Below are 11304 nucleotides of genomic sequence, written 5' to 3'. Positions count from 1 at the left end.
TTCTATCTTTAGTAAAATTGAGACTCGTAGACCTCGTTAGCCGAAAACTATCGCCACTTCGAACTTCGGGTTGACCGAGAAACTTTTGGGAGCTTATAAAATTATACACACATTTGGAAAAAAATAGATTTATTGGTTCATCGACTTACTAAACTACACAGTTATGGTTGATAACAAAAGAATTTAGAAATTTAAGTTAGAACAAAGGGTATACAATTTAGGATAAAGGGAGCGCGGAGTCGCGTCTATTTTAATTGAGATTTCAACGGACTGCCTTGTTCTTTCGTTGTCGGCAGCGCTTATGCGCCTCGCAGCACAGAAAACATACTACTGTATGTTTTCTGTGCTCGTGGGCGCACACTCCCTAACGGAGGCTAGCTCCATCATTAGAAAGCCCGAGTCAGCACCAGCAATGAACATATTCCTGTTTCATAACTTTTTGCTACTAGAATATTGTTATAATTTGAACAAGGTAGGAGATGGTTGTCAATGCTGGGATATTCATATGGAGACTCAAGTACCTTCAAATAATTACTCAAATAAATATTTCCTGAGTATCTTTGGACGATGATCATATTTATTAATTATTGATACTAATGTATTGATTAAGGTGTGATAGTCGATGTTAACACCAAACTAGGCCATTTATGCAAATTTGGCAGTTACTCCTACCCTGCCAATTCCTTATTTAATTATCTTATCTCCTGAGCAGTCGGTCAGAATTTAATTATTAGGAGTATAAACGGCTAGGCCGTTACACTCCCCCACCCTCTAGTTCGTGCTGGCCTCAGCACGAGGGTCTCTGAAGAAACCCTCACACCATGAGGGGTGTGTGTGCCTACTGTAGATGAGTCTCCTATCTCTTCTCCTATCCATCCCGTCATCACCTCAACCACCACCAACCATAGTGTTCAGTTTGGAATCTTTCTTTCTTTTGGGCGCGACAGAGAGAAATTAAATAAAATAAAATGAAAAATCTATCTTTGGAGTTGAATAGCGCTCCCTTTCACCTTTACACTTGATTGCCGACAATAACGCAAATCACAACAAATTACAATGTAGTTAATTGGGTTGCTGACCATTTCATTTACAAAAAAGAAATTGAGAATTCACAACAACTGAAGATTATAAAACATATAAACTATTAATTTATACATTAGGTAATCTACAAACTCTACTTGTTCATCCTGGAAACTAAGATCTAACAGGATTACCATAAATGTTGCCCAAATAACAAGGTTTTCAACTAATGACAATAAAAAGAATATATAAAACAAAACATCTGTTAAGCTAACGATAACTAACGACACAAAAACGAAAACAAAAGTATTAAACAAAAGGAAACATCGACGATTCCTGAGAACTCTGCAGACATAGGGGTCGATCCCCTTTACAGATAGCACAGGTTCAAGAATCACCCATCCAGGAAACTTGCTGCTCATGTAGGGCTACATTAAGTGGGATGAAATTTTTAATAACATGTTCAGCAGTGAATATATACAGTATAAGGCTAATAAATTGGTCCGCAAAATGATATGACTCAATTCAGGCAGGTCTCTAATTTTGAACGCTATTCGTCCGCTGTGAGAAGCAGGGCGGAGTTTCACTCGAAGCCGGCAAACGGAGCTTAGTAACCCCTGTTTATGCAGCAAGTATTCCTGACTCGCTATACTACACAACTATACACAACCCTATAATTAACAGAAGGAAACAGTATTAATCTCATTACCACCAAAATTGACATTCCCATACAATTGACACAATACAACAATATACGATAAATTGAAAATCAGCATTAACATATCAGTCACACCATCATAAATAAAACCAAGGGGAATCGAACCACTATTTATGCCAACGGTCCGGCTGAGGTACTGCTATTCCTAACTAACCTTTTACAACAAAGTGGTCCCCTAAATGAATATATTATGAAGGTGCAAACTTTTGGGAGCAGTTAATCTTGCGCTTCCTCCATATACTTAGCTAGACACATTCTCCAGTACCTCAGTCGACGTTTGAGTGGGAGGTCTGGTACGGTATCCTTGCGGAGGGGGTTCCGGACAGTTCCCCTCAGCATCAAGTAGCTTCACTTTATCTTGAGTTTAATAATCGTAATAAAAAGGATTTTCTATTCAAGTCGCACTAGGTGGCCACAAGAGAGGAGCACGGCCGTTGCACCTCCCTTCGTACACCCAGCTCAACTTTGTGTTGGTTCTTGCCCAACATCTCATCATCTAGGTGTTTGTCAATTTGTTTATTTACTTATCTTATTCTATGAGATTTTTTCGACAAAACAAAACACCATGAGATCAAGACATGGGGCATAGCTGTTACCAGGGGGTCGATATACAGCTATTAAGAGAATCTTTTCTTTATCTAAAATAACTTTTGCAGCTGTAATTTCACACTCCCCTTTTTCGCAAAATTCCATTGCATCGATGCTTTTGATTTCAATTTCGTCCTTTCCAAGTATGCGTACACCTCCATTATTCATATGTTGGTGGCAAAACGCACTTAACTTTCGTATAGCCTTTCAGCTTACAGCTTTCGAGCTCATAATCCCTTAGATTATGTTTGGTCACACAGACAATATCAGGACTTTCGTGTGCCAAGAAAATGAAAATTTCAAATGCCTCTATTTTAGAAGGTAGCCCACGTATGTTTTGGTGTAGGGGAAGGTGTTGTACCTTGGACCTATGCTCATTCTGGCACTATCTGTTGAGTAAAGATAGAACTTGTACCCTTAGTTTATGCTTTAGCCACCAGAGGTCTATCCTAATGTGTTCAAGTTGGAATTGAATGTGCCCTTTTGAAAAGAAAACTAAAACAAGTTTTTACAAGGAAGAAGTAAGTATATTCAACTTTTAATTTTCTTTTGTTATGTTGGATTTAATGATTGTTTATCTCAGCTGGCAATTTGATGCTATGGACCAACAACTCGGCTACAGTTTCATATGATTCACACCATGTTAATCCTAACCTAGAATAGTTTAGAACCAAGTTTTTACAAAATGCCCAGGTGTTGTACCTTGGACCTAGCTCATAGGTTGTACCTTGGACCATAGTAGCTTAGGCTACTAAAAGCAGACTTTAATAATTCTGTCAAAAAGGTTTATTATAGGCATCTGTAATTTAATTTGCTATAAACGAACAGGACAGAGCCCCCAAGACAGTTAGACGAGGGTAGGCCTTAACTAGCTATAATTGTACTTAAGTGAATTTCTTACAAAATATGATTAAAATATGTATTGTAAGGGCCAGTTTTGTTATATTTTATAAAATAAAAACTAATTATTAATTTGATAACATTTAAATGCGTTTCTACATTTATTTCCTCTACTTAAAAATCAGTGGTCCAAGATACAACATATATAGGTTCAAGGTACAACATAGGTATTGTACCTTGGTCCTAATGTCAAAATTTTTAAAAAATTGAATAACTTTTTTTTGTGAAAATAAAGGGTTAAATAAAATATAGGTGTGTATTGTGTTAAAGAACAATGATTACTTTTCACTAACATTTATGGTGTTTTAATGTGTCATATCAAAATAAAAAATAAAAAGGTAAAATAGGTCCTAGGTACAACACCTTCTCCTATCAGTTTGAGACGACTCGAGAGAGCCCGACCGCGGCAGGCCCCGGGAGCCGCCCACGGTATTAGGAGCTGTTCCTGGTCCTTTCCCTAAAAAATGTTCATTGTAAAAATCCTGACTTTTCCTATCCCCTTTCTTTTTAAAACTATAATGAGTTTCTACAGGTAAAGTATTTTTTTTTTTTCTAAAACTTGGAGTCGGGAAAAACACGAGACACTAAATGAGGGAGGTTTACAGTGGTATGGTTAGTTTTACGAGTACCGTCGCTATGAATTGATTGACATAACAATATGGCAAGACAAAGTTTACCCCTCTCATTCAAGTGCAGCCCGTGTTTAGTGTGAAGCAAACCCGTTCAAAATTTTCTAGAGATAAGCCCCGAGAGGAGGCTAGCATCCCAACACAAATCATTTTCGTCATTTCCGCCTCGAAGTGGGATAGCCTCTCGGACGCCAGCGTCCTAGTATAATCGTAGCCTACTTACAGTACTTACACTACACTCACTCACTACACTACAATGAAGTGAAGGAAGGGTCCGTGGGTCCGTGCACGTCCGTGTGTGGTGGTGCACTGAGCTAAAATTATAACTGGAGGTAGCACTGCCATGGCAGAAGTCTGTCAAAAGCGTGTCGCTGATTTTGTTAGGTTGGTATAGCAGCAGGTTTTTTCATCCAATAACATGGCTTCTATAACTAGGTTTGCATAGCAGTGAGTTTTTTCATCCAATAAAATGGCTTATTTATAACTCACACCTCACGCAAACATGGCGGCTGGCGACACGCATCGTTGACATTCAGTGCTACCTCCAGTTAGAATTATAGCTCAGTGTGGTGGTGGGGAAGGGACAGTGGAGTGGAGTCGGAGTCGGAGCGGACGGACAGGGGGAGTGGATTTGGTTTTGGTTGGACTTGGACTAGACTAGGACTAGACTAGACTAGGGGGACGGACGGACTTGGACACCGACACAGTGAGTGTGGGAAGAGGGAGGAGGATCAATGTATTTGTGTCATTCTTAGTCGTCTTTTCAGTTTTAGTTTTAACTCGGTTTCTTTATTATTATCCATTGCCGAATACCAATTTCTATAACTAACTTTTACTTGGGTGGGCTTGGACCTCGATAAACTGTCGCTAAGGAATTTTATTGTGTTGGTTTGGTACATCACTTGTATTTTGTGTAACTCACATCATCGGTATAGGGTAGGGGGCCTACTTCAACTTTTGGGCCCTAACTTAAAAGATTCAAAATGTTGGCTTCACCTTCTTTATTAATTGATTGCTTTTAAGGTCTCATAATCCAAAGTTATGTTATTCAAAGGGTTAAACTTGGTGTGGTTTGATATTTTATTGTGTGAACCAATGTTTTATTTCTTCATTTACCCCTGCAATGGCAAATACTTATAGTAGAGATATTTTGAAAGTGGTAGTGGCTCAGATATGTCAAACTATTGGATGGCATACAATATGCACTACTCCACTAGATGTGTTAACTGATGTGCTAAGAAGATTTATTCATGAACTAGGCACAAGTGCTCATCGGTATGGCGAGCAGTGTAAGTACTTCCTAAGCCTACTTTAAATAGGAAAACCTATTACTAATAGGACAAGTAAGTTATTGAGATTTTAAACTATAGGCTAGTTGCCTGGGAGTTATTCTTTCAAAAGAATTTAAGGTATCCTGCAGAGAATAAGGTATAAAGCATTCCGAGAGATTCCATAGACCCTCCCTAAAAGGGCCTGCTGGTCTATGTACGGTATTCTAAACCCCCCCCCCCTCATACCCCCCTTGCATCTTTGCATGAAATTGACGAGAGTAGGTAGGCCTACAGTTTATTGTGTCAGATTCTTAGTGGTCGGATCCTGTTACAAATAAGTTAGGCCTAATGGCAAAAGTAGGTAGTTAGTTCCAGTAGACAACAAATCAGGCATAGGCCTAAGGTACATTAAATCTAAGACTGCAAACAAAGGTACCTTAGACCTAGCTGGATATCACTGGCAATGACAAGTATAGCCTAATTGTGTGTGGTCTGTCTTGAGGGGACGTTATCATTAGACTATTGATAATTTATTTCTTCTATACTCCATTCCACATTCACCACGCCGTACAGTTCTTATGAGAGATGGTCGTGCTATTAACATGTAGTGGAAACAACATGCTTTGTAACTTAAATTGTTATAAACAATTGTCCAATTACCGTACCTCCTAAGTTTGCAAATAACTAAGTTAATTAAGCCTAACTTATTGGTGTGGTGGGGTGGGAGGGAACGTTGTTCTCACTCTGCCGATGACATATTGATACGCAATCCATGTTTATCTGAGCCATCTGCCATCTGAGTTATAACTCATCAAAGGCTGAATGGGTTTTAAAAATTAGGCCAAAATATAATTCAAATAAGTATGTCTCCCGTGGTCGAGAACATATATGATGTTAGTCAGTTCTCAGATGAAGGTGATTGTTCCTACACTTACGAAAATGTGCGATAGCACCTAATCCTATGCTAATGTTTGACTCTGTTAGTGAAAAAGGCCCATAAAACTCAGTACGGTAAGATTTATTAAGTTAGTTACACAGAGCACTATCATTGTTTTTCGGACCCTCTGCTACTTGCAGACGCTAAGATTAAGACTTATGAGTCTTGTAGGCTACATACATTGACAAGTGGAGTACTACTGCCCGATAGCCTAGCTTATCAGTCAGCATCATAACCAGGATATCCTTCGATAAATTTCAGTTTAGTATTTTCGTCAGAAAGGGCACCCTTCCAGTCCACATTAAGCAAAGTTCGTAGGATTTCAATGTAAGCAATAATAGCAGTAAAACTACCTACCCATTAATTAGCTAGGGAGTAATCTACGTTATTTCATGCAAGGGTATTACTTTCTAGGCTGCTGAGAATAGGCCTACATGAATATATATGGTTTAACACAAGTTCCTTTTAGCAGGCAATAAAACCTTATCAGAGGTGTAAAGACTGGTCATATCCATTGTCATCAATAATTAATAAATTGTCAAGAATAAATTGCTCAAAGAGGGTCAACAGAACATGATAAATAACCTAGATGTACAGGGAGGCCGATAAGTCTTTACACAATATTTCAGTACGTATTAAACTGTTATAAACACGACTCATCAGCAAATATTTTTACGTGAGTAGTAAGGCAACAATGGGAGGAGAGAATGAAGCCTCACTCTCCCTTCCTAACCACTGCCACAGCCTTAGGACGCGGCGACACCCAGTAGAGAGTAGGGGCGGTGTTTGCACGAGTCACCCCAGAAATACTGAAACGAATGAGCTAAAGATACTAATCGAGGCTGTGGAAATATATTTAGTCCTACACACTTTACAGTTTCTTTTATTAGAGTACGGTTTTTAATAAAATATTAATTTTTCTGTCCGACCTTCACATTTTAAAATGCTAGGCTCTAGTCTGGAATAGTTTTTCACGTTGCTTCAGGCTAGGCCTATAGGGCCGCAGTCTAATCACTTTCATCAAATCCATTAGTGATTGACGGAATTGGACCTGGGACCTCTGGTACCGAACTTCCACGCTCTACCACTAGACCAGCTCGTTCCCCAATAAAATATGAATGTATTCTGTTTTTTCCAATCTGATATCAATAGTGTCATCTAATATGTAATTTACTTGTGTTTCAGTTGGACACACATCTCCGACTGTAACTGACGTGACTTTGGCATTCAAGGACTTGGGTATAAACATATCTGAACTAGAAGAGTATGTGGAGTATGTGGCATCAGTACCATGTGCCGTCAGTGTGCCCAAGTTCCCCTTGGAACGGGAATCTCATCTCAACCTTCTCAAACCAGGTTCTCGAGAGGTCGTCACTCGACCGGTTCATATCCATGAACATTTGCCTGCAATGCATCCACAGTTGGAAGGTATCAAACTCTTACTCCCTCACTTTCAAATCGTATTTAAATTATGTATGCAATTTAAATTATCTTAATTCCATGTATAGGCTGGATAACTTCAGAATTAATTACAGTACACTCTTAATTAACTGAAGTTGTTGATACTGAGACTACCTCAATTGGGGCCAACTGAGAATCTCAGATAACATGGGTTGCTTAGATTTTGGGTTAGTGGTTACGTTACCACAATAGGAAGTCAAATACTTTAGGCTATGTGTTTTTACAATATGTAGTGAATAAAAATATACTGAATTGAATTTTAATGCAAACTTAATAAGGTGGTGTTCTTAAAGAAAGCAATTGAACATAAATGTGCTCAACACTTCTCAAATCATATTGAAAAACTGTAAATACTGTAGGCCCTATAGTTAAAATTGTGCTAAAAACCAACACACTATAGTATTTAAAAAAATATGGTAAAATGGAACTTTCTACTATAAAAAGTATAAAATTACTTTATTATTTGAGTTTGACCTGAGCTAACTTATACTTTACTTGACACTATCTAATCAACATCAAAACATCCCAATGACAAAGACTGGCAAAATGTGGTACAACCTGATAATGCTTTAACGGAAATGCCACTGCTATTGTTTATGTTCTGCAGATGCCTCGTTCAGCTTGTCAACGGTTTGCAGCCAACCTAGTACTGTGTGATTTTAATTGTCTAGGTTATTGAGGACCATTCGTATGTTAAAATAATAGGCCGGTACTATCCTGTTAAGGGGAACATTCATTATTCGATGATTTCTTTTCGATATATCAATATTTTTGTTTTCCTTTACGATGCATATTCCATCTGTTTTAATATCTTAAAACACATTTAAATTACAGACAAACAGACATAGCAAATATGTCTAAGATATACTTGGTTCAATAACCGAGTTATTGAGTTATAGCTCGAATTAGAGAATAGGATTAAGAACTGATCTTGTTTAGGCAAAGATAATAGCCTATATATTGGATTAAGAAATTAAACTATTCTAAACTAACCTAACATAATTAACCAAATTTACTGTAGGCTAAGTTGCCGTTTCAAAATTCTGTTTGATAAAAGAAAATGTGTATGGGGAATATTCTATCAACAGAATTTTGAATTTTTACAGCAAGTTTGGTTAGTTAGGTTATTTTAGAACAGTTTCATTTCAATAGATAATATATTTTTTTATTGTTTCTTGATACTGAACAATATTTATTTATCGTAATTGTCAGCTGATAAGTTTCAATTTGTTAATATCAATATATCGAATAAAAAAATAAAATATCGATTTCAAAAAGAAATCATCGATAATAATGAATGTTCCCTTTAACAGGAAAGTACCAATAGGCCTACTTGTAATGATTATTTTAGTACCTATTAATTTAAACCAATCACAAATTAGGCTAATTGATATTTTTACTTTTATTGTAATAGAAACATGCATTAATAAATAATGTACCGGTTATTATTGTTTTCTGGCCAGAAATAAATAAATATATATTTATGCCTAAAACAAATTCGTATAACCTGAGACCTGGACAACCTGAGGGCTTGGACAATCCAGAGTGTACTATATAAACCAGAGGCCTTAATGTCCAAGTAATCCTGGAGTCATAATATAATGAGGGTTTTGAGAGTGATTTTCAAGTGGCAAAACGTAAAATTCTTTTCTCGTACTGTAGAGGGTTGTCATACTCTTAAAATAACACATACAGATAAAAAAATCAAACAAAAAACAAGAAAATGCATAGCCACACTTATCAATAAACTCATAAATTTATAACGTAAAATTCTTTACTTGTTGGAGGCCGTCATAAGTCTTAAAAACACTTCAAGACATATCCTGGACACAAACAAAATAAAAAAAAAAAAAACAAATATGTTGTCCAACAATTAATTTTGACTTTTTGCGTTTGTGACTTTAGGCCTACATGTCAACTTTTTTATTAAGACTGCCACCTACATACGTGTTAAAACCAGTGGCCATTGATTAGACGACTCCAGAATTACTTGGGACATAACCTCTTGATGACTTATGAAAGGTCCTGTATTATAAAAAAGTAATTCCTAATTTTGCTGAGTATTCAATTGTGTTTGGAACAACAGATTGTATATAGGTAGAAATAAGCTTTTAATCATTGTTAATTTGACCTTAAATTAGAGGGTGTGTGCTGTTTCTAGACTCTGAAAAGTACAATGATAATCCTATTGAGATATAAAAAAAATCCAAAACAAGTCATAGCTCATATTTTATTTTGTCAATTTTTAAAACAGGAAAAGTGATTTACTTACATTTAGATAGTCAGTAGCCTATCATCGGTTTTTTGTGCAGTATGATAAAAAAATGCTTTACATACCATCAATATATTATAAGAATATATTTTACCTTTTGAATTTACATTCATATTTGTTAAATATTAGCTTTAATTCAAAATTAAATATAATAAATTGTGTCTATTACCGACTAATTGTGTGTGGTATCAATTTTTTTAGGTCCTGTATACATTTATTTTGAGCATAGGACCTATTGCGACCCGAAAATATTTGTCTTGATTTTATACTATCGTAGAAGAGACTCATCTCAGCGATCTGTTTTTATAGTTGATTTGGAAATGATTATAAAATAATTAATACCACTATCTATTTCTTCTATCTCTCCTATTTCTTTAGTAAAAAAATATAAAACGTGAGGTTAAATAGTAATGAAGTCAGCAAAAACCAGAAACTTTGCATGCTGTTGCAAAAAAGTGAAGGAGAATCAAAAACCTTGCATCAAACTGACGAAGAAATTAGTTCTGAAAAAGAACATGGTTAAAGCAGTGCTACCAACCGCAAATAAAACCTACGTTTCTATAACTTTTTAGTTAGCCTATAGAACAGTAGGCTAAGGGTTTTAATAACACCCTCAGAAAACTGTTTGGGCACTAATTAATCAACATAGAAATTCTGCTAAACCGAAATCTAATGCAAGCCCTGATGAATTTAACAAATTCTTTGTTAATAGAAATTCTGCTAAACCAAAATCTAATACAAGCCCTGATGAATTTAACAAATTCTTTGTTCATTCATTAACGAGATTGTTGACAAACCTCGGTTCTCCTGCTCTGGATGGGACATGCTTGGTTGGCGTTATATAAATCAGTAGCCGTTATATGAATCAAATATGATTGGTTTGGTATATTACAGTAGAGTCCCGCAAACTCTGCGTAATGTGGACTGGAAGGGTGCCGAGTTTGTGAAATGCCGGGTTATCGGGAACTAGGGTTAAAAATAAGAACAATCAAATTTTTAAGATTTTTAACTAGGTACCATTTTTATTTATATTTATATTACAAGTCAGTATAAAGCCATCAGATAGATATAGCTCAACAAATCCTTGGTACGAGTTGCGAATGATTTGATTTGAGCTGGCTTGCATCAATGTTTAACGGACCGGACTCAAAAAATCACTAATTTTCTGAGCCAGGTGATGGTTGAGTTATCCAGACTGCCGGGTTATCGAGTGCCGAGTTAGCGGGACTGTACCGTATTGAATTCTGTGTCATGGTATAGTTTATTTACAGAAGAACAAGGGAAACAAAAGACTAATTGAATAAAAAAGTACTGTGCCGCAAGATATGCTATCGAGTGTTGCCGTGATCGTGGAAGACAATCATTGTATCGCCGAGACCTTATAATATGGTTACGAGTGTTACCAGGATCGCAGGAGACGATCACGGTATCCCCGGGATTGCCAGATCAAGGGAGACAATCATCGGTGTTTGCTATTGAAAAGATTTCTTTTTATTTATTTACATTAT

At 36.5% G+C, this 11304-nt stretch overlaps 1 protein-coding gene across 4 annotated transcripts in view; it reads left to right on the top strand.

Moving 5' to 3' along the window:
- Positions 1 to 4560: 4560 nt before the first annotated feature.
- LOC128997948 (transcription initiation factor TFIID subunit 3-like) overlaps positions 4561 to 11304 on the top strand; it is a 41987-nt gene continuing 35243 nt past the window's right edge. For all 4 annotated transcript variants that reach the window (XR_008491171.1, XR_008491170.1, XM_054423798.1 and 1 more), the window contains exons 1-2: positions 4561 to 5144; positions 7249 to 7491. Coding sequence is in view for 2 of the 4 variants with exons in the window: in XM_054423798.1 (XP_054279773.1) it covers positions 4979 to 5144; positions 7249 to 7491 (409 nt within the window). In the remaining 2 variants the exon portion in view is untranslated. The remainder of the gene's footprint in view (positions 5145 to 7248; positions 7492 to 11304) is intronic.

This window comes from Macrosteles quadrilineatus, unplaced genomic scaffold (assembly GCF_028750875.1).
Source record: "Macrosteles quadrilineatus isolate MER2022 unplaced genomic scaffold, UCM_ALF_1.0 Scaffold_7__1_contigs__length_78375512, whole genome shotgun sequence".
In the NCBI taxonomy this organism is placed as follows: domain Eukaryota; kingdom Metazoa; phylum Arthropoda; class Insecta; order Hemiptera; family Cicadellidae; genus Macrosteles; species Macrosteles quadrilineatus.
Note: the sequence above shows the minus strand (reverse complement) of the source record. Positions and strands in the feature narration are given on the sequence as shown.